General features: G+C 43.0%; 1 protein-coding gene across 3 annotated transcripts in view; it reads right to left on the reverse strand.

Annotated features, from left to right (window-relative positions):
• Positions 1 to 22244, reverse strand: part of LOC115374152 (low-density lipoprotein receptor class A domain-containing protein 4-like) — a 194162-nt gene continuing 171918 nt past the window's right edge. For all 3 annotated transcript variants that reach the window (XM_030072923.1, XM_030072924.1, XM_030072926.1), the window contains 3 exons: positions 12040 to 12194; positions 10302 to 10352; positions 1 to 6868 (listed from right to left, as the gene is read on the reverse strand). In XM_030072923.1, the coding sequence (XP_029928783.1) occupies positions 6269 to 6868; positions 10302 to 10352; positions 12040 to 12194 (806 nt within the window). In that variant the 3' untranslated portion in view covers positions 1 to 6268. The remainder of the gene's footprint in view (positions 6869 to 10301; positions 10353 to 12039; positions 12195 to 22244) is intronic.

Genomic DNA, 22244 nt, shown 5'->3' on the forward strand with positions numbered 1-22244 from the left:
TCACTTTTAAAGTTTTATTCATTACGCTGCAGTTTGACTACAGCATAAGTACAAGCATAAAATCTTTGACTACAACAGCACTTAGAGCAACATTTTTTGATTTTTTTTTCTTCTTTTCTGTAAAAGTATTGCAATAACAGACCTTAGGCCTAAAACCTATTACATCACAATTGCTTAAATAAAAAGAGGCAAAAATACACGACAATTTTACCTCTGTGTGTTCTAAAGTATATATACTGTATATGTACTTGATGCATACAGTCATATGTACTTCAACACAGAGGGGGGGAGGGGGGGACGAGAAGGATTCATTTTGTAAATAAAGCAAACCGATGTTACAAAACCCATGATGGAAGCAGTCCTATGGTAACTGTCAAGACAGAGAGAATACCAAACTGTTGAGACGTTATCATTGTTATTATTATCATTATTATTAAAATCTGGAACGATAAAAACAGCTACTTGTTGTCAGCAGTTGAGTACAGACTTCTGATAAGTGGAAAGAAGGAGCGCGCTGCAGGGAAAAATAAAATAAAATCAGTCTGAGCCCAAGTTAGTTCTTCAAGCTAGTGCAGGAAACATAAAAAAAAAGGTCTAATAAGAAGAGGGAGAGCCGGTGGCGCTCCAGCCAGAGTTACAATAAAGACCTGTCCGAATATAAACTACACAACTGCCACTTATTTGGTGCTTTGAAGAAAATGGCGCGTTGCTATGTACATCGTCTATAGATAAGAATGAACATGCTCTGCGGTTATTGTACAGTGGACTTATTTTTTTTGTACATACTGTAAATAAATGACTGCAGGTTAAACATGGACTTTTTGTTCCAATATACTGTGCCACATGTAACATTGTAATGTATAAAATGAAAACATAATAGAGAAAAGTTAAATGACAAAGTTTGTTTAACGGCATTATTCATCATTCATCTCCACTCATCACGTTTTCACGCTGGTGCAACTTTACAATCTTGACAACAAGGGAATGACCGGTTTCCTTTGCTATTTCCCATTCAGCAAACCTTTACGATACTTCATTCATCTTCTCAAAACTCAAAAGATCATCCTTTTACTACAGCTGAAATGTTGTAACGCAGCCAAAGCGTAATAATATCTTTAGCCAGGTCTTTAGCAATGGTGAGTGTGCTCAATAGTTTACTGTAAAGTATCATTGTTCTGAGTGTTATATTTTGGCAGATATACAAAACTACTGTTGAAATCAACTAAAACATTGTAAGATCAGTGAGTACAGGTGCATTCTTCCATTTCAGGAACTGGCTACAGTTTGTATTCAGTGGTCACATGATGCTTCTCCCAACACAACCAGGTTCTGCGTTTGTTCACCGCGACTACAAAGCAAGTTGAGTTGGAAAAATCTGCCCAGCTGAAGTTGTGGCACAAAGACTCTTCCAGCTGACAGGTGTGAAATATGTTTTCTTGTGTAATATAACTCTATATGCGTTAGTTGACTGTGGTCAAAACAAAACCACTGGCCAGTACCCAAATGATGGCAAGCGCTGTGAAAAGTTGTTCTTAGAAGAGGAATCCAATAAACAAGTGAATAATATCATTTTTCAGCAACTTCCTTAATCCAGAGGTTATTTCATCCTTATCATAACAGACTATTATTTATAGCAAAATATTATAAGTAGTAATTTGTATTTGTGTTGCAACCATATTTCTAAGCATACTTTGCAAACCATGTTTTCTCATTAAAAAAACAGACAAAGCACATTTTTACTGTAGGCATTTACAAATTTGATGCTGCCTTCTTAAAATTCTTATATTGTCTATACATTATATTACATTATTCACAACATTTTTTGTGGTTTCTACCCATTGGGTAGGATATGTGCATAATATATTCAAGTTATATACAGCACCTTACAAACAAACATAAAGAAAGACAGACTACTGAAAAAAGCACCGTTGGAAGTGAGGCACAACGAAGGTGGGAGCTTTTGAGTGCAAGTGGGTTCCTATGTCTGCTCCACACACGGGTCAAATTACTGGTTGGAACGGCTTCAGCTGCTGCTCTGGGAGTGACTGCTCATGTCTGGCACAATGGAAACAATCGCACCGGTAAACTGGTCGAAAAGTGCAAACCCAAACGCTCCTGCCATTTTCCAACCAGGTGACCAAATGCAACCAATTCTAAGATAAAGTCAGTGGTTTGCTGACGTGAAACCAGGCGTCCTACAGGAGCCCGCCGAGGCCAAAAACGAACCTGGTCCTATGGCAGCAAATTTTCTGTGTTAACGTATAGTTTTGTAGGTTCATCTACATCTTAAGAAGAGTCTGTTTTTGTCAAACAGCTTGTCCACTGACTTACAAAAGCACAGATTATGAACCTGTTGGCAAACTTGAGCAAACTGGTTCAACCATTTTTTTTTTTTTTTTTTTAACTTTCCATTCTGCCAGACAGCTGGTCAGACTGAGATTGAGCATCTGCAAGGGTTCCAAGATACAATTTGACTGAAGTGTGGTCTGCTCAAACATGAACATTAGGCACCTTATTTACTCACATAATAGTAACATGCAAACCTCCTTGTAGAAAACATAAAATTCATCTGTATATCCTCCATTTACAAGCTATGACCGCGCAGACAGAACAAGCTGAGAAAACAGAAGAAAGAAGGAAGTAGGAGTAAGGAGAGTGGAAGCAGGTTCTTACAGTCAAAGGCTGAAGTGTTGGGACAGGAAGATGACACTATTCCTTATGGCAGCTGACTCTTCTAGTAATATGATCTTGACGTTAAATGAAAAGGCTGCAAAAGAACACTTTTTGATTATGGGTCTTGGTATGCCTCCAGTGTTAAATACTTTAAAACCACGAGTAACAAAACAAGACTGACTTTTTGCCTCAATACTTGTGCTTTTGACTGCAGATGACAAGATTTCTATGCGTCTATCCTTCTATGTTTCTATTCAGTTGAAGGGACCAGATGGACAGAGGGGGGGAAGCGTACTGGGGACACGAGAAGCAGCAGTAGCAACAATAGTAGCAGCAGCAGCAGTGATAGCAGCAGCGATGTAGTAACACACACACACACACACATCCGTAGAGCCAGGATGGACACACTGACCAGAAACACACGCCTGGGATACATGCATACATTCATACCGACACACAGCAGAACACACACTGATACTAACAGAATCGGAAGGCTTTCGATATCTAAGCCTAAGAAATAAACTAACAAAAGGACTTTTTCATCATGAAGAGTGTGAAGTCAGACATGAGCTGCAGGTTCACAAGGAGGGAAACATCCTGCTGTCCACCATCTCTGGTTCATCTTGACCACTGACAGGCCGCCTTCGCGCTGCGACGTCACACCTGGAACTGAGCTTAACGTCTCAATGAGGGCTGGACTGGGACCTCAAGGCCTCTCTGATGAGTCTGCATGATGCCATAACTTCAAAATATTCCTTAAAGCTGCAATGGGCAAGTCTGAAGACTGACGGCACTAAGTGAATTTGAGTTTAAAGGTGCAATATGCAAAACTGGGCCAGCTGAAGTGAGGAATCCCATAGATTCAACTGATAAAAGACACGGAGTAAGCACATAACCTATCATTGAGTCGGTCTGATGATGAAAACCATGTAGACTCAAGTATCGAATGATGTGCTTGCTTGGCTATTTTTTTTTTTTTTTTAAATCAGTCCTCACTTCATTCACAGCACTTTGCAGTTTTGGGTGGTGCACCTTTGAAGTGCTTCACTATCCATAAATCTTGTAACATGACTGTAGTAAATTCAGTTTCTTCTTCCTAGTGTCTAATAGAGTTGGTGGGAAAGAGGTTTGGATTTTACTTAATTTCTTCCACTTCCTGTGTGCTAAGATAGACTTCCTGCCGGTGTTGATACCCGACACTAGAATATGATCTCTACTGCAGTTTTGTGATTTCAGCCTATCTGTACATCGAAGTCTTGCCGAGTGCAGCCTTGATACGACTTGTGACGTGGTTTGTGGCATGAATCTGTAGCTCTTTACAGAGAGGCTCCCCAGGAGTCCAGCGAAAGCTTAATTAATGATGTGTTAATATGGACAGCGCAAAATCACTCATGTCCTTGAATCTCAAAACTCGTACAATGCAGTCGGCTAAGTATTTGCTCAGCTACACACAGACACACACACACACACACACACACACGTGTACACACTCAATGCTCCTGCTGGAACATTAAGTGCTTTTCTGTGTTGGTAAAATGTTTCACACATACAAATACACACAGATACACAGACACACACACACACACACACGGGGAAAAGAGGACTGCACTAGCACATTGCCAAACAAGGGCTCCACTCCAGTCTCCACTTTAAAGGGCTTGGCGGACTCTGCATCGTTTGAACGCACTTTATCTGCACACAGATAGAAGGAGGGATGATGGAGAGACGGCTGGTAAACACTGTTAGAAAGCTGGGCGGGCGGCGGGGGGAGAGGGGAGGGGGGGCACTGGCTTCAATTGAGAGGGACAGACAGAGAAAGCGCAAGAGCAGAGGAGAAGGCAACGATGAGCAGAGAAAAGGCTAGATTTTCAAAAAGTTTTTTTTCTTTTCTTAAAAAAAGGACCCTCCCATAGCCCTTGACTTCGACCACAGACAGTTTCGTTTAAAACCTGATTACTGTGCTGGCGGACGCAGACAGGAATCTTCACTTTGTGTCGTCTCTTTTTTTTTTTTTGTTTTTTGTTTTTTTTTGTGGCTTAAGAATGTGAAGACGGAGAGCTGAGCCTTCTTCTGTTTCATTTTTTTTCCTTCGTTGTCATGGCGGTGGATTGTAGTTTTAGCGTGACTGTTGGCAGAATGCACTGTGCACATGTAGATGAACGGCTTGAGAAAGGGAGGGAGGAACGGGAGAGGGAGAAATCGATGCGGGGCACAAAGGAACTGTCAGGTACTCAAGAGGGCGGGACAGATTTGAAAAGAGAAGGATCTGCTATAACCAGGCTGCTGGATGGACAATCAGATATGTTGTGTTGTATATACCACCCCACATAATTCTTGGACTAACTAGACACTAATAATAAATTAAATTATTCAGGCATTTGTTTCACTGATTTAAGAAACACTTTCATTCAAGGCTGGGGTTGACTTTCTATGCAGTGCCACCAGATTTCTCAAAGGAAATTGTTCAAATCAAACACTTCTTTGTTCCCTCTGGTGATCGACACTCCCCTTGAACTTTTAAGTCTCATTTTAGCTCAATAACATCTCTATGTGGGAGAGCTAACGCCCCGACTGCGGTCAGATATTGTAAGAAACTATCAGAGGAAGTAAGTAATGGCTCATCCACCCAGCGGCTGATTAGAAAGCAGACTTCTTTCCCAGTAGGCAGAAGTGTACACAGACATGGAGTACAAGGTTATTCTTTTACTAAGTCTCACTGTGCCTGTGGTGTAAGCAGACAGGGATGTTGTAGGCTGGGTACGAGTATTTCTTGCAGTTTTCAAAAAAGGAAGGACATAAGCTTATAATACTTTTTGCTCCCAACTGTTAAAATAACTTTGGAGCCAAAGTTCAGTCAGTCAGTCCATTCATGAAACGGACAACAAAAAGAAAAACAACAACACATCATCATCATTATCACATACGTAGAGCATCATTTCCCTCTTCTCTTTTACAACAAATAGATAGTGCAACTTTTAGATAACTTTTCTTTTTTGTGTTTGTTTTGAATGTTAGACAAGTCATTTTTTCCCCCCTTGTTTTGCTTCCTCGTGAACCTTGGCACTAAGATTTGGGTTTGTGAGTCTCTTGTTTGTTGTGTTCTCTAGTCCTCGATTCGCAGTTCTTGCTTGTGCACAGATCCCGGTCCGAAAGAAACGAAAAGAAACATCCTCACTCCCAGGGACAGACCCATCCCGGGGCCCAAAAAGCAAATCATTCAATCTGTGCTAGCATTGTATTTTTTTTCTCATATGAAGGAAATATTAAAGTAAAAGAAAGACAGCTACAAAGCTGGAAAAAAAAACCTCTCTGCGCAGTGCATACATCTTGCCCCAGCAGTGCTAGCTATTTGAATTAATAACAGAAAGGAAAAGAAAGAAATGAAATCAACAGTTGGTTCCTCTCTTTCCTTGTTTTGTTGTAGCTAAGGTTGATATTTATTTGTGCATGGGAGTGTTTAGAGAGGAGAGGACAGGTGAGAGAGACAGATACAGAGAGAGAGTGCGATAGAGAGACCACTCCTTGTAGGTGAGGAGGAGAGACACAGTTCTTAGTCTGGGGTGGGTGGCAGCCTCAGCCTCGCCCCTCTCTTTCCTCACACCAGGTCCTCTGGTTGGCCGTCCTTGGCCTTGGCAGGTACTATTGTGCTTTCTGATTGGCTCTGCTGTTGGATCGTCCTGCTCCCCGGCCCCCCCGCCCTCTGGTTATTGCTGTGCTGGTGTAGAAAGAATGCCGAGCCGGGGTAGTGGCCCATCACCTCACTGTACGCCGGCGGGGGGCCTTCCATGCGCCCGTGGCTGCTGGAGTTGGCCGCGCTGATGCCCGAGTTGCTGCTGGGCGGTCTAGGACCTCCTCCTCCGCCTCCCCCAATGCCACCCCCGCCTCCTCCTACTCCCCCTCCCCCTCCGCCCCCGCCTCCTCCCATGTCGATCAAGTCACTGTCGTAGATGGTCCGGTTAGGCGGGGCCCGCACCGATTCACGGTTGAGCTCCATTTGTTGCTCAGGGTCGCGCAGCTGCAGGGTGCAGGGTCCCTGGTAAGGGGGGGGCTCCTCGCCGTCCGACAGCGAGATGGTGGGCGGCAGGTCGATCTGGTGCTGCAGGTAGGGGTAGGTGGGCTGGAAGCGGCTGAACCGGTCGCGCTGCATGAAGGAGGGAGCTGTGAAGCGCTCCCTGGCCTGGGGAGCATAGAGTACCTGGAGGGGGGAGGAGAGACCGGGAAGTGGGAGATATTAAGGGAGAGAGGAAAGAACAGATGATTAGGAAGGGGGATGAGAAGGAGAAGGGAAGGGAAGGAAAGGGGGAGGGGCAGAGGAGGTGAGAAATAAGGATGGTTAGGTTATGACTTGGTTGCTAAGTTCATAATTACAGTTTGACAGTACTGACATTTTAAGATTACACTGTAAACAAATACTATATAAATTGTATTTCAAAATCAGATCTTAGGGCTACATATTGTCACATACATATTGATTTTGGATATAGTGAAAACCTAATTATGGTATAAGTGTTATCAATTCCTGGTTTAAAAGGCTGCAGTACAGTAAATGGATGCTATCTTCTGAATTTGTTAGGCTGCTGTAGCTATTCTGTTATTCGCCTAAAGACAAAAACAACTTGTGTGTAAATTCCTTAAGAGAGTACCAATAGTAGGGAGTCATCCCTGCATTATCAATATTGAGGTATTTGGTCAAACATATTTGATATTTGATTTTGCCAACATTGCCTAGCCTTCATGTCAGTCATTACAATGAAAAAGCTGCAGCAAAACATGGGAAACTACTGAGGTATTGCACAGAAGCTGGCACTCTTTGTTGGCATACTAATGCTGAAGGTGCTGAATAACAGGTCGTGGTTTTACTCAATTAGAAAATGGGTTATTGTTCTCAAAGTGTGACCGAATTCAATGTAAATATTCAGTCTGGGTCAGAGGAATGATTGGCCTATTGATGGCAACAGCACCAGCCATGTCAAAACTATTCTACAATTAGCTACAGGCAAATTACACTGTAATTATGGTAAAAGGGAGCTCTGATCCAATGTGTTAACAGTATTTCCCAGCACTGCTTCTCATCTGCCCCTTAAAACGCCACAGCATTCAACACATCGCCTTGTTCTTGGAGCCTTTGTCAAAGCTCTTCCCCTCAATTAGCTCTGCAGACTGTGACCGTGTGATTCATTTCTTCATTTCTCACATTTTGGCCCATTTCGACACATTTCCATTGCAGCGAGTCATTATCAGAGGACACCGATTTCAATTAGTGGCTATGACTCTAATAGTCGACCCCCACTGACGAGACAGTCTGGATGGAGAGAACAACAGTCTGGAAACAAACTGCAAAAGGGGGGGGGGGGGGACTGAGAGATAGAGAGACAGAGAAGAAAGAGAGAGAGCAGGTAGACTGAAAGAGTGGAAGTGAAGATTAAAAAAGGCTACAAATGAGGAGGAGAAAGGAGGGGGGAGAGAGAGAGCATGAGAGAGAGAGAGACAGAAAGGCAGAGAAAGGTGTATAGCTGAGTGAGGGGGAGCAGAACAGAGCAGGGCAGCTCTCAGACGGCTGTCTAGACAGTGTCAGGGGAGGTGTTGCTGATTAATGACGCACCAAAAACCATCTACTCCCCCCGCCACACACACACACACACACACCCCTCCCTCCCCCTGCATCTATCAGCCACCCACACTCATACGCTGCATCTCCCTCTGTGTTTGTCTCTCTGTGGCCTTTTCCTTTTTTCCAGGTCTCTCAGGGTGGCTTAGCATTGCCACTCTTCCTCCCTCCCTCCCTCCCTCTCCTCCCATCTCTCTCTCTCTCTCTCTCTGTCTGACTCCCCTCACCTGCTTCCCTCTTTAGTTCCTCTTCTTCTGCCTCATTTTTGTTTACACTTCAGGCATTTAGTTGACACTCTTATCCAGTGTGACTTACAAGCAGCAATTCCTGGATCATCAAATATTGACAAGCAACCAAAAATAAGGTGTGCGAAGGTCAGGGTATCAGTTCCCTGACAGTGCTTGTCTGACCACAGAGTGACCATGTAAGAGCAAGTACTAGGAAAATAAACAGAGTAAGAAACAGGTGAAGAACTACATGGACACAAGGGATTTCTTTAGACAGAGCAAATGAAATGAAAAGGGATATTATTCGGTTATTCTTTATCTTAATTTTCTTCATCTCCTTCCTTTTACCTGGTATCTCCTTTGCCAGCACTGTCTGCCCACCTCTCTCACCCTCCTCTGGTTAAATTAGGGCTGCACGATATGGCCAGAGATGTTACCGCAATATAACACATGATTTCAGCCGATATCAATGATTATTTCAATCATCATTTAAAGATTGCTTTTTGCTTCAGTGCTAAATCTGAACAATCCAGAATGTCTTAATTTTGAGATGTTGGTATGATGAGCATAAACAGGCAAGATAGGTCACTTTGGATTTTTTGATTAATTTTCACATGAAATTATTCATCAGTTATGGATCATTGTTATGCCCAAACCTGAAACAAGCACTCCCACACGTCCTGCACTCCACGGCACCCTTTAACTAACCTCACCTTAACATACAACTGATGATGACAACCATGAGCAGAATGGAGGCACTATCACTGAAAACAGTCCCAGGCAGTAGAATCGTCCCTTCAGTGGGAAGCTGCCTGTGTATAAAGTTCTGGTGTACGTATTGTCATTTGCTTTCCATATTTAGGGACACTGTCAAACTGTAAACAACATTGAGTCTTTTTTTTTCTGAAATACTTCAGTGCCACAGAAAAAGTCACCAGCACTTGTTGGCACGTGCCATCCATGCATAAAGATTAGGACGTTCTGCCTTCCAGCAGCCTGTGTCTTTACCATGGTGTCGCCAACCTGAAGGTATCTTTAGTTTGTGGAAGGTAAGTTAACACAATAATAACACAACCCGATTTTTTGGTTGTCATCAGCAAGCTCACTGAATGTCGACAAGGTTGGTGTTTCAGGGGCTTTTATCTTCCTCAGTGAGGTGAAAGAGCAAACAAATGATGCCACAAAAGGGAGCAGAGGAAAGGAACAACACCGTGACAGAAAAGGGCTTTATGGGAAATATGATCTTAATTTTTTAGAAACACTGGTGTCAACAAAGCCACTAGGGTGAAATCAAGCTTATGTACTGTCCAACCATGATCTCAGTTGTTTATATGAATTATATCAAGGTATCAAAACGAATCTGACAATGATATATTGATGGTGCTTACAAGTGGTACAAACAGCACCTTTAACGTGAGGACGTCTACATAATCACAGAAAAACAGCTTTTCAGGTTTACACCACAGTAGAAAACATTGAAGAAAGGCTCTCAATATCAGCACGGACAAAATGTTCTACACAGAGCTTTTATGGTGCTGTAAAAGACCATTTAAGAATGTAGGAAATATCCCAAATCATCGGTATTTAAATTAACCTTTGAGTACTCTGATTTGCCAGTCGTTAGTTGTTTTTTTATTGTTATTTTAACAAGCCACGGGACTCCACATGTCAGCAAAGCCCTAACCAGACCCTCTGAGGAGTCCTTCTTTTAGCGCCCTGCTCTGTCTGCCTCCACAGTCAAGACCGAGCACTGGCCTGAGAGATTGACAGAGTCAGGAAGGTGGTGATCTTACCTCTGAGGCACCTTGTCGAGAGCCACTGTCCGAAGGCCACAGACACCCATCCTACACACCAAGACAGGGGACAAACAGGAAGGTTCAGATTTACGATTCAGCTTGCAGGCTGCTTTGAAGACTGTTCTATAGCTGTCTGAAACATAACGGCACGTTTTATCTTACTGTAATTTTGTAGTATATTAGTGTTATGTTGTATTCAGATTTACAAAGCATTATCAGTGGTAGTTTTAAAACGTAGATTCAATACATTTGAGAGTGTTTCCTTAAATAAACAATCAACAGTAATCACTGCTTTGTTGGTGGCTACATCGTAAAAAAAAGTGTTATCACAGCAGTTAGGGATAATCTGGGCCGATTTTTGAAGTGCCGTCTTATAATGAGACCATTGATGTGACAATACAGATTTTCCTCCTGAGTACAAAGGAAAGGGGAAAAAACACACCAAAAATAACAACTTAACCGGAAAACAAAAGAATGAAACAAAAATACTGAGAAAAGCCTGATGGCTTCAAAAACCAAATCCTGCCCTGTTTTAAAGCAGGGACAACAAAAGGCAGAGAGCTCCTGTATTAAAAATAGGCAGGATAAAAGCCACAACAAAGACACAAGACTATCAAATAATTGCTGTTTTCTTTCGTCTACGTTTGACTCCAGGATCTTTTCTCAGATGGCACAGTCAAGACCATTTTAGTGACTTAAAAAAAAAAAAAGAAAAAGAAAATGGGGGACAAAGATGCATAATTTGTGGTTATTTATGGTTTGTTTGGAGCAGAGGCTGTTGGCTATTCCTCCTCATTGCACTCTGTGCTGCTGGGTTGTCTTCACCAGCTTGTTGCTTTGTTATGTTGCATTTATGGCATTCTTGCTTTGTGTCTGCTTTCGTTTGCATAATTACTGCTTTGACTGGACAGTGCACCGTGGAGAGTGGCAGGGAGGATGAGAGTGTGATAAACCAGATGAGAGGTTATTAGCTGAATAAATGTTAAATAATCTGTAATAGCCTTTCTAGACTCACAAGAGCCATCGTCTCCTTTTATGTCTGCAGAAACTGGACTTGTCCAACTCTTCTTGGATGAAAATGGACGAATATTTTGGTCACTTCTGATTCTGTGCGCAACATGTACCCGCGCCCATTTGAGTGGGTGCCATTTTGGCTGAATCTGCGTATGTGCAAAGAGATGCGCTTATGTGTATATGTGTGTTTGTCCCTGTGTGTCGATATGTTTGTATGGGTGCAGAGGCGCTGCTGTCTAGACAGTGCTGTGGTGAATTAAACATCAAGGTCTCGTGGAGTCTGGCTCTGAAGAAACCAATTCAACAAGTTCACCCGGCAGACTAGAGCAAGGCTGTGACCTCGCTGAAACTGGGACAGAGACTCCGGCTGGGATAAAAGGATTCATTTAGCTTAATGGAGCTTTACTGGGAGCAAACTGGTTAACTACGTTTGTCCTGCTTCAGAAAGAATAAAAAAAAATGTGCTGTTATTTTTACAAGAGAGAGAGACACTGAGTGAGAAATGAAATGATGTATAGACACACAGAGACTGACACACATACTCCAAATTACACTCTTTTTCATAATCAGTCCAGTACAAAATGTTACTGGCAAGGATGTGAGATGAGCTGTATTACGAAACCATCTAAATGCAGCTGAACTAAAATATCCATTTCGCTGTCTTTCTCTCTCTCTCTCTCTCTCTCTCTCACACACACACACACACACACACGTTTCTGACCTGTTGCAGGGCGTGGTCGTGCCTGCGGGCCTGGCTCTGCCTCGTAATGAACGACCAGGTGGAGAGCTTGTAGTGGTTGAGCAGGCAGATGATCACCACCACCATCACCGTCATCACCACGATGATGATGACGATCTGAACAAACTCCAGTTCAGCTGCAGGGACACAGAGAGAGAGAGAGAGAGAGAGAGAGAGAGAGAGAGAGAAGGGCATTAGAATTAAACATTTACAGCAGTTTCATCTCTGGAGGCGACGCGACATGAGCAACATGTTGGTGTGCTTTATTACAGAGGGGATTCAGTCAGCACAGTGCGATGAAGCAGGAAGAGATCTGGGAGGTAGGACCACTTGTGTTTTTCTTTTTCTTTTTGGTTACAACTAGCTTTGGTCCATACTCAAGAAATCTGGACATGAAGCACAACAAACCTGTCAGACATTTTAAGACTTTAAAATGAACAGTTCACCCACAAATATATATATATATATAAAAAAAACTCTTTGGAAGTGATTGGGCTGATAGTTTACTGGTGTTCTTCAGCAGGAAATAGTTCCCAAGTAAATTCTTGTGTCAAGTATCTATATGAGTATTTTAGCATATAACTGTTACTGAGGACTTTTTAAATTTAAATACATAATGATTTGAGCTCCACAAACAAATATCTGTACAGCCCTGTTGTACTGGGGTGTGAAAAGACAGACTTTGCCAAATCACACCTATGGACAAATTTAGTTGGACTGACTGGGAAAATATCTTTTTTTGTATTTGTGGGTGAACTGTTCCTTTATGGCCTTAAACTGACATAATTTAAGACTTTCAGACTTGTCAAAGGGCACACGGCCACCCTAATTCAACGCTGTACTGACAGCCTGTCTTGACATGCATTCACCAGCAGGGGGTAGCACAGATCAAACTCCCATTCTGCCTTTCACTGTGTGTGTGTGTGTGTGTGTGTGTGTGTGTGTGTGTGTGCGTGCGTGCATGTGATTTTATAGAGAATAGCATTAGGTTTAAATCATAGAAAGATGCATCTTGAGACTGTGGTGTCTGTCCCAGTGTACAGTACTTTCTTTGTTAAGACACTGAATAACTGGTGTGTATGTTTTTTTTTTTTTTCTGTCTCCACGGACAACAGTCAATGATATATACACACACACACACACACACACACATACACACACACAAGCACAAGAGCTGAACTGGGAGGTCAAGGGCAACACTGGGACACAGTGAATGATGCCTTACAGTCATGTCTGCCTCTCCTCTTTTGTTCATTGTTTCATTCCTCTTTTCTCCCTCTTCATCTCTGTTTGCGTCAGTTTGTCTCACCCTCCAGTCTTCTCCCCTTTTTCTATCAGAAGTGCCTAACTACTTTATTATTAATCTCTCTTTCTTCATCCATGCATTCCTCCCTCGCCCACCATCATGCTTTCCTCATCTTTTGTTCTTTTCCATCTCCCACTTTCTCTCTCTTCAACTCTACTTTTCCCTCTGTCTGTGTATTCCTCCTTCCCCTCTCCTCCTCTCCCTCCCTCCCTCTCTCTTCTGCTGTCTGAGAGTCTTTTGTTGTGTGGCCTCGGTTTGTTCTGAGGAGAAGTCATGACCTTGTCTGGTCTTGGCACCCAGTCTGACCTCTGACTCACACCCTTACTCACTGCTGGACACTCACTCAATGTGTGTGTGTTTGTGAGTGTGTGTGTGTCTCCAAGTGTGTATGTGCAGCTCCATAAGAACAATAGCACAATGTACACTCAGCTATTTCAGCTACAGTGCCTCAATTCTAGTTGACAGTTTCTCCACAAAGCTCAGAAACAGTACATTTTACTAAGCGTATTACCCACAATGCTCTTGGACACAATTCAACCAAGGCACCAACACTGGCTGAGTTGGGGGTTTGATTCCCACAGGGTTGCCCACACTAAAAATGCACACACTAATGGCACTGGAGGATGCTTTGGATAAAATCAACCACCAAATGGCTTTATTAGGGCTTTGTCCAAAAACTGTAAAACTTGGAAATAAAATAAGTAAGTAACAAATAATAAAAAGTAAAACAACAACGACTTGAAAGTACAAACCTGTGCAGTCTAGATTAACCCAACCTATCCTGAGTCAGTCCTCCCTTGCTTATTCATCTCCATTAGGGTGGGTTGGCTACAGTCAGAGCTGAAACGTAAACCCACCCAAACCTGCCTGTCCTCCACCACAGCAACCACAGGGGAGGGGTGGAATAACACTGAGGGGAAGAAAGCCAACCCAATCAAGCAACGTCAACCACACAGAGGAGAAAAAAGCTTGTGAGAAGCGAAACCTAAGCCAACCGAGCCAACCGACGTTCACCACCGCAGAGCGAAGGAATGAGGGTGCTCGCAGCAAAATAACAAAGGCAGACAAGCTAAACAGCCCCTTCCTTTACAATGTGAACCACACTCAAAGGAAATGAGCAAGGTGCTCCGAATGAAACCATGAACCGAAACCCACTTTATCAACTGATTTGCTGAAATGGTGGGGCAGAGCAGGAAAGGCAAAAAGAGAAGAGGATGACCTTTATGACCCATATGGAAGGCAAGCAATAAGGTGCTTTGAATAATAATAATAATAATAATAAAAAAAAAAACTTAAAGCAACTAGCCAGTTGACACAGTGCCTGCATGTTTTATCAGGTTAAATTCATGACTTTTTGACACTTGTTTCATGCCAATGAAACTAAAGACCATTTTCTGAAAATAAAATAGAACACAAGTCTTTGTGACAGAGCTGATCGTTGCTGGGAAACTGCACACCAAGGAACCATAACATTTTTAACATTTCTAAAGCTCAATTTTCATTTTCAAAATGCTCTGATGAACTATATTCAAGACCTTTAAGTCCTTGACTTTAATTCATTATTTTAAGACATGGTGAGACCTTTTCAGGACCTGCATAAACCCTGACTGAGGAGTAAAAGTGAAGGAATGAAAATAAGAGGTTAAGCCAATCTAAACAACCTATTCAATACAACTTTTAGTATCCAAAGGCAGGAAAGAACTGGATGCTTACAATTAAAAGAACGAATCTAGGCAGACCTAACCCAAACCATTTATTACAACAAAAGGATGGAACAGTGTTTCAAAGAAAAACAAGGTTTAAAGCCAACCTTGAACAGTCAGCTTGTAACATCATGAACCACCTAATGTGGAAGGAGCAACACGCTTTGCACAAAAGTTACAGTTGAGGTGAAACGAACACTGACCACATAGGAATGAGAGAGAAGATATAAAACTGGAGCTGCTGGTAATGTCATTAACCAAACCTAAGACTGTAGGAATTTTGTACTGAGAGAAAAAACTCAGTGCACCAGGCTTGTATAATTCACCTAACAAGCCACAAGGGAGGGGGGCTGAGGTTAAGTTACATTCAGAGAAGCAGTGTTGTGAAAACCAACATAACCACTTTTCTATTCAACCTCATTAGCGAGAGGGCAAGAAGCAGTACGCTCACATACACTAACACCTGTTTTTTACATGATGCGAAAAAATGGAAAGTACGGCCTAATCGCTGGTGAGTCCCTACATGATAAGAGTGCTGATGAGTTTTAAATAAGCCTGGGTGCTGGGACGACAGAGTGAGTTTCCTCTTTGGGGAGCCTCCACCAACCCAGGCCTGCGTTGACTAGAATCTTCACTGGCCTCACCTGTGAATGGTTTGATTGCACAATGCGTCCCCATGCATCTCCATGTATCACATCCTCAATGCTCCATATTACTGCACACACGGCTACTTTTTCATCAATTAATACAAGCAGTTAGATGCCTAAAATCAGACTACAACAGTCTATAATATAAAAAGCTGCATCTTTTCAGTATCAGTATCTGTATGACCCACAGATTATGAATTAGGCTATAATTTTGGGCGATTATGCTCTGTCACTGTATTGATGTAGAATCTTCCACGTCTGCATCGCGATGCATCTTACAATGGAAAAATTTCTACACCTCTAGTGTTCACCACAGCAGCCACAGGGAGGGGACTGAGAGTGAAGCTGCATTCTGGGAAAACCAGGCCCATCTTTCTCCACGACAGAGAAATATCCCACAACGCTGCCGTTGTAAAAAGCAAACCAAAACACAGACTTGAGGCGTAATCTTTACTCAAAAGACGAGGAGAAGGCCAGCTTTTCCACTGAATGTCAGGGAGGAAGGAAGAGAGGAGGAGTCAGGGGGCGAGAGAGAGAGAGAGAGAGTGAGAGAGAGAGAGAGAAAGGGAGTAAGCAAGAGTATGAGGCAGAGAAATTGAATGAGAGAGGAGCGAGGCAGACAGGAGAGAGGAGAGGGAGGCCGGCCCTGCCTGTACCCCAGTATCCACCCAGTTCAGAACACAGTGTACAGGACTGAGTCTTGCAGAGGGCCAGGGAACAGTGTGTGCTCGCAGTCTGCATTACCACCACCAGTCTGATGTTATTACAACAGTAATCCACTTGTCAAAACAATATCAGCCTGGCGTCTGCAGTACTCTTATTCCTTTTGCAGACTGAATAATTTGCATTGCAAGCCAGCCTCCACCCCACCCCACCCCACCTCCCTAAATTACATTTTTTCTTAGTGTGGTGTAGAGAAGTCAATGAGTTTACTTACACCATGTGAAAATGACCGTCAGGGCCATGTCACACTGAAAAGCTACTGAAAATGAGTAAATGTTGCTCACAATGTGACAAAACCCGCCTCTTCATTGATAATTACATGCTGCTCTAGAAGCCAAAGACAACGCACATTCACACACAGTCAAATAAAACACACATTTAAATACACACTCAGGTTTATGCTATAAGCTCAGCATAGCTCACACAGTCGCCCTCAAAGCTTCCAATAGGGCTGGGTATTGACAAAGACCTGACAAGGACCTCACAGTACAATACGTGGATTAATACATCACAATACCTTTTGTATCACGATACATCGCAATACTCTGTATATGTATAAACTGTAAATGTATAAATAGAGCTTAAAATACAACTGTACAACACAAACTGACTCAAAATAATTTAATTCAAAATTCCCATTCCAATGTGTTAAAGCAGGATTAGTATAATGCACTTATGCTATTAGTATAATGCTCAGTCCGTGCACTACAATGGAGATGTCATGACATAATATGAAAATACATAACAATACAAGGGGCTAAATAATCAATTAAGTATTGTGAAAAATATTTTTTTTTTTTTTTTTTTTTTTGCACTGCTCTGGTTCCTAACTGCTTTGTCTATCGTGCTACAAATTATTTTACTAGTTTTTCTTCTATTTAAGTGAAAGGAAAGTGTGTACTATAGACACATGGATTATTAAGGAATTGAATATTCTCCTTTATCATATCATGAGGGTGGAAGACCAACAGTAGAGAGACTGTTGTCTGAGAGACAAGCAGCAGTTGCAGCCGCAACAGCATTAACTTATCCTGATGTCCAATTCAATGAGCCGCACACTGAAAGAGAGAGTAAACAGCAGCGAGTGTGTGTGCGTGTGTGTACGTGTGCGAACACACTTTCCACACATACACAGTGACCCACTGACGGCCCTTTGACCTTTGTGCGTGTGAGCTGAGTGAGGGAGAGAGAGTGAGAGAGGCCAGGGAGAGGTCAGACAGTTCAGCTGACCTGCCACTGAAAAGAAGCTTTCAGACACAGACAGACAGACATCACCAGCTGCTGACAGGAGAGGACTGGGCAAAAACATCAACAAGAACTCGTTGCTGATATTTGAATTACTGAAGGTCCTGTCATTCAAGGATGCATCATAGTTTGATTAGTATCCGAGGCATGTACAAAACATCAAAAACTGAGCCACTGCTTGTCAACATTAGCAAAACTAACAGTATTTTTTTGCCCACATTAAGGGCCTAGACCTCTAGATGTATAAATAATGGCTATAGTGCATCAGCACTAAGCTATGTAAGGAGTATCACAGCATGTGAGCTGCATCCCGGCTAAGATAATTAGAAGACAAAACAGAAAAAGGTGAGTTTTATGGAGTGATGAATGAGACATAGGGGCTTATCTTCCAATAAACACCTATTGTAAGACTGGCACTTTTAATTATACAGTGAGCTCCTGCACTATATGGACAAAAGTATTGGGCCACCTACACATTACGCCTACAGGAGCGTTTATGACATCCCATTCTAAATCCACAGGAATTAAGATGGAGTTGGTCCCCCCTTTGCAGCTAACAGCTTCCATTCTTCTGGGAAGGCTTTCTACAAGATTTTGGAGTGTGTCTGTGGGAATTTCTGCCCGTTGATCCAGAAGAGCATTTGTGAGGTCAGACACTGATGTTGGACCAGAGGGCCTGGCTCATAATCTCCATTCTGGTTCATCCCAAAGGTGTTGGATGGGGTTGAGGTCAGGTCTCTGTGCGGGCCAGTCAAGTTCCTCCACACCAAACTCAGCCAGCCATGCCTTCATGGAGCTGCTGTGTGCACTGGGACACAGTCATGCTGCAACAGAAAAGGGCCTTCCCCAAACTGGTCCCACAAAGCTGGAAACGTAGAATTGTCCAAAATGTCTTGGTGAGCTGAAGCATTAAGATTCCCCTTCACTGGAACTAAGGGGCCGTGGCCAACCCCAGAAAAACTAGCCCATAGCGTTATCCCTCCTCCACCAAACTTTACAGTCGGCACAATGCAGTCAGGCAGGGAATGTCCTCTTGGCTTTCACCAAATCCAGACTCGTCCATCAGACCACCAGATAGAGAAACGTGATTGGTCACTCCATAGAACACATTTGCACCAGAGTCCAGTGGCTGCATGCTTTTCACCACTCCATCCAATGCTTGGTGTTGTGCTTGGTGATGTAAGGCTTGCATGCAGCTGCTCGGCCATGGAAACCAATGTCATGAAGCTCCCTGCACACAGTTTTTGTGATGATGTTAATTCCAGAGGAGGTTTGGAGCTCTGCAGTTATTGAGTCAGCAGAGCGTTGGTGACTTTTACGCATTGCAACGGTGGCAATTCATTCTTTTACAAATGTTTCTAAAGTCAGACTGAATGGATAGCTGCTTGATTTTATAGACCTGTGGCAATGGGACTGACAGGTGTGTCCCAATACTTTTGTCCATGTAGTGTATCTCAGGCAGACACAGGCCTGTCTGCCTCTGTATACTATAGCCTGCTGGGTTAGCAACAGACTACTTCAATAGCATAGTTCTCCAAGACCAGCCCAATATTTATTTAACTTCCAAGAAACGCCTATTGGAAACAAGAAACTTAGCTTATTTTAGGGGGAACTGCCTTATGTTAGCAATGAGTATGTACAGGCTTAGCCTGTTTTGCCCTGAAATGGAAACCAGGCTAATGGCTATCTAGAGACTAGCTGCATCCCACTGACTCAACTCAGCTCCAGCCTCTAACATCATTATTGTCCAATTAACTTAGCATTTGAGCTTGGATGACCTTAGCACTTAGGCATTTCTGTGAATACCAGGCCTGGCTGGTGTAAGCAAAACAACTGCTTACCAATGTGTCTAAAATCATAGTTATAGCTATGCATACCAGTAACATCATTAGAGATTTTGCAGCACGGTTCAAATTCAAATGTGGATGTGTGCTGACAGTGGAGGCCCAGGCATGCAGGCCAGAGCTCACTAGCTATTTGCTTATTCAGAGTAGGAGAGCTACTCCCACCAGGCAAAGGAAATGCCTTTTTTATCAGACTGGAGAGACCAAGCATCAGTTATTATGAAACGTAGCTTGAAGCCAAGCAGCATAACAGACCCAGAGCTACGGCAGCAATTTATGAAATTGCTGCAACAGACGGCCGGTCCATAAAAACACAACCTGACCCAGCAGAGCTCTGGGAGATGACCAGGACAGCATAAAACAGAAGGAAAACGATAGCATGAGGAAAACGTGAATCTTCATCAGGAAAAAAAAAACCCTGAAACCTTGACAAAATTTGGAAGCAGCAAGCTAGAGGATTTTTTTTATTTTTTTTATTTTTAACTAGCCTGGCTGAGTGGAACAGACCCTCCAGCTGTCTCTCTCTGCAGTCATTTCCTGTTTCCTGCTATGCTGCAGAGCTTTATCCCAGTCCAAAAAAACAAACCCATCATCCTTACAGCCACACATGAGAATCAGACCTCTTGAATGCAGACTGAAGCACTTACTAGCTGACTGGCTGGCACTGATCACCGTCACTCCTGATAAAAGCACAGATAAACCAATATCTACTGGTTCTGATTAACTCAAGCTGCTGATAACTGATATTTATCTTTTAATCTGATAATTACTCAGCAAACAAACAAAAAAAAAAAAACAAGAAAACTATTACTACTGTGATTCTTTTCAATAAAATGATTAGATAAACAAAATCAACAATGCAAAAATAGATGAGATATAGTAATACTATCTTTTTTTTTTTTTTTTTTCAAAGAGCTACAGCAGTTTCCTCTATTCGTTCAGCCGTGGTGCACCACAACAAGAAAATTACCAAGTGCAAGGGGAAATGCTAAATCAAAATGAACACTGTAATTTATCCTCACTATTATCTACAACTGAAACAGGCATCCACATGCTTTATAAGTAATGATTATACTGATTATAGCAAAGATTAAAAAGATTTTTAGCACTAGTACCTCAACTTGAAGCAAAACTTGAAGGGACAGATGAGACAAAACTAGAATTATCACTCCAACCCAAAATTGCAGAGGAAACCCTAGATACAGAGTAATGTCTTTCATATTAAATGGAGAGGACATGGACACGCTATTTGATATTCCAATTAAAAGAAAAAAAATATATATATATCAGCCCTATTTATCAGTAAATTGATACACTGGTCTAACCCTGGTCCAAAACAGTCAACCTGCAGGTCTTCTTCTCCACAATACCTCACCACTAGTGTAAAACCTCCAACTTATCAACTCGCTCATATCCAATAAGCTTTAAGTGTGTATTTCAAATATGTGCGTGTGTATCAGAGGAAGCAAAAGAGATAGAAAGAGCAAAATAATGAGGGCTTTCTTTGCTCTAACTTGCTAGTCCTTCTCCTGCTGCCCAGAGAGCTCCAGCCCAGCTAGAGGCCTGCTGAGTTCACAGCCTGCTGCCCACCACACTGGGCCCACACACACACACACACACACACACACACACACACACAGGCGCAGAGACAGACAGACAGACACACACTGTCCTTCCCCTCTAACACACACACAGAAACACACACACACACACACACACACACACACACACCCTGTCTGCTGCCACTGCCGTTGCTATGGTAACCCTTGGGCATGGTGCCGTGATCAACAAGGCCCGGAGCTGCTGGGGCGCCGTGGCAGCGACCAGGCTGGCACACACACACACACACACACAATCTCACGCACATACACACACAGGCTCAGTGGCATGGAGAGAGATTGAGGGAGGAAGGGAAGGTGGGGGAGAGATGGGAGGGAGAGAGAAAGATGAGGCGAGCGCACATGCACACACACACACACACACACACACACACACACACACACACACACACACACACACACACACACACACACACTCACTGACTGGCACAGTTTGAGGGAGGGAAAGAGAGAGGAATAGAGACACAGAAGTAGAGTTGTCCTGCTCAGTAATGAAGGGACAGTGAGAGGAAGGAGAGATAGAGGGAGACAGAGAGAAAATGAGGTGTACGCACACATACACACACACACACACACACACACACAAACACGGCAACACACAGCCCTCTACCTCCCCTGGGAGACATGCACTGTAACGTCTAGACGGCTGGTATCAGCCTGGCAGCAAAAGTCTCTCCACCACATTGTGTGTGTGTGTGTGTGTGTGTGTGTGTGTGTGTGTGTGTGTGTGTGTGTGTGTGTGAGCGTGCATGTGCGTGGGAGCGAGCAGAGCATGCAGCAGATATCAGCCTAGTTATACACACACTCTCTCTCTCTCTCTCTCTCTCTCTCTCTCACACACACACACACACACACACACACACACACACACACACACACACCCTCTCCTACAGTCAGTCAGTCAGCCTCTCCACGGAAATAAATGAACTAGTTTAGTACTGCTTAACCCTGAGGAGAGGAGGCCTGTGTGTGTGTGTGTGTGTGTGAGAGAGAGAGAGAGTATGGGAGTGTGTGTTGTTTTGGGATCCTAAGCCCATTAGACAGGTGTCTAGTGGTCAGGAGAGAGATGGAGAGAGTGAGAGAGAGGAAGAGAAAAGAAG

This window comes from Myripristis murdjan, chromosome 16 (assembly GCF_902150065.1).
Source record: "Myripristis murdjan chromosome 16, fMyrMur1.1, whole genome shotgun sequence".
Classification (NCBI taxonomy): Eukaryota; Metazoa; Chordata; class Actinopteri; order Holocentriformes; family Holocentridae; genus Myripristis; species Myripristis murdjan.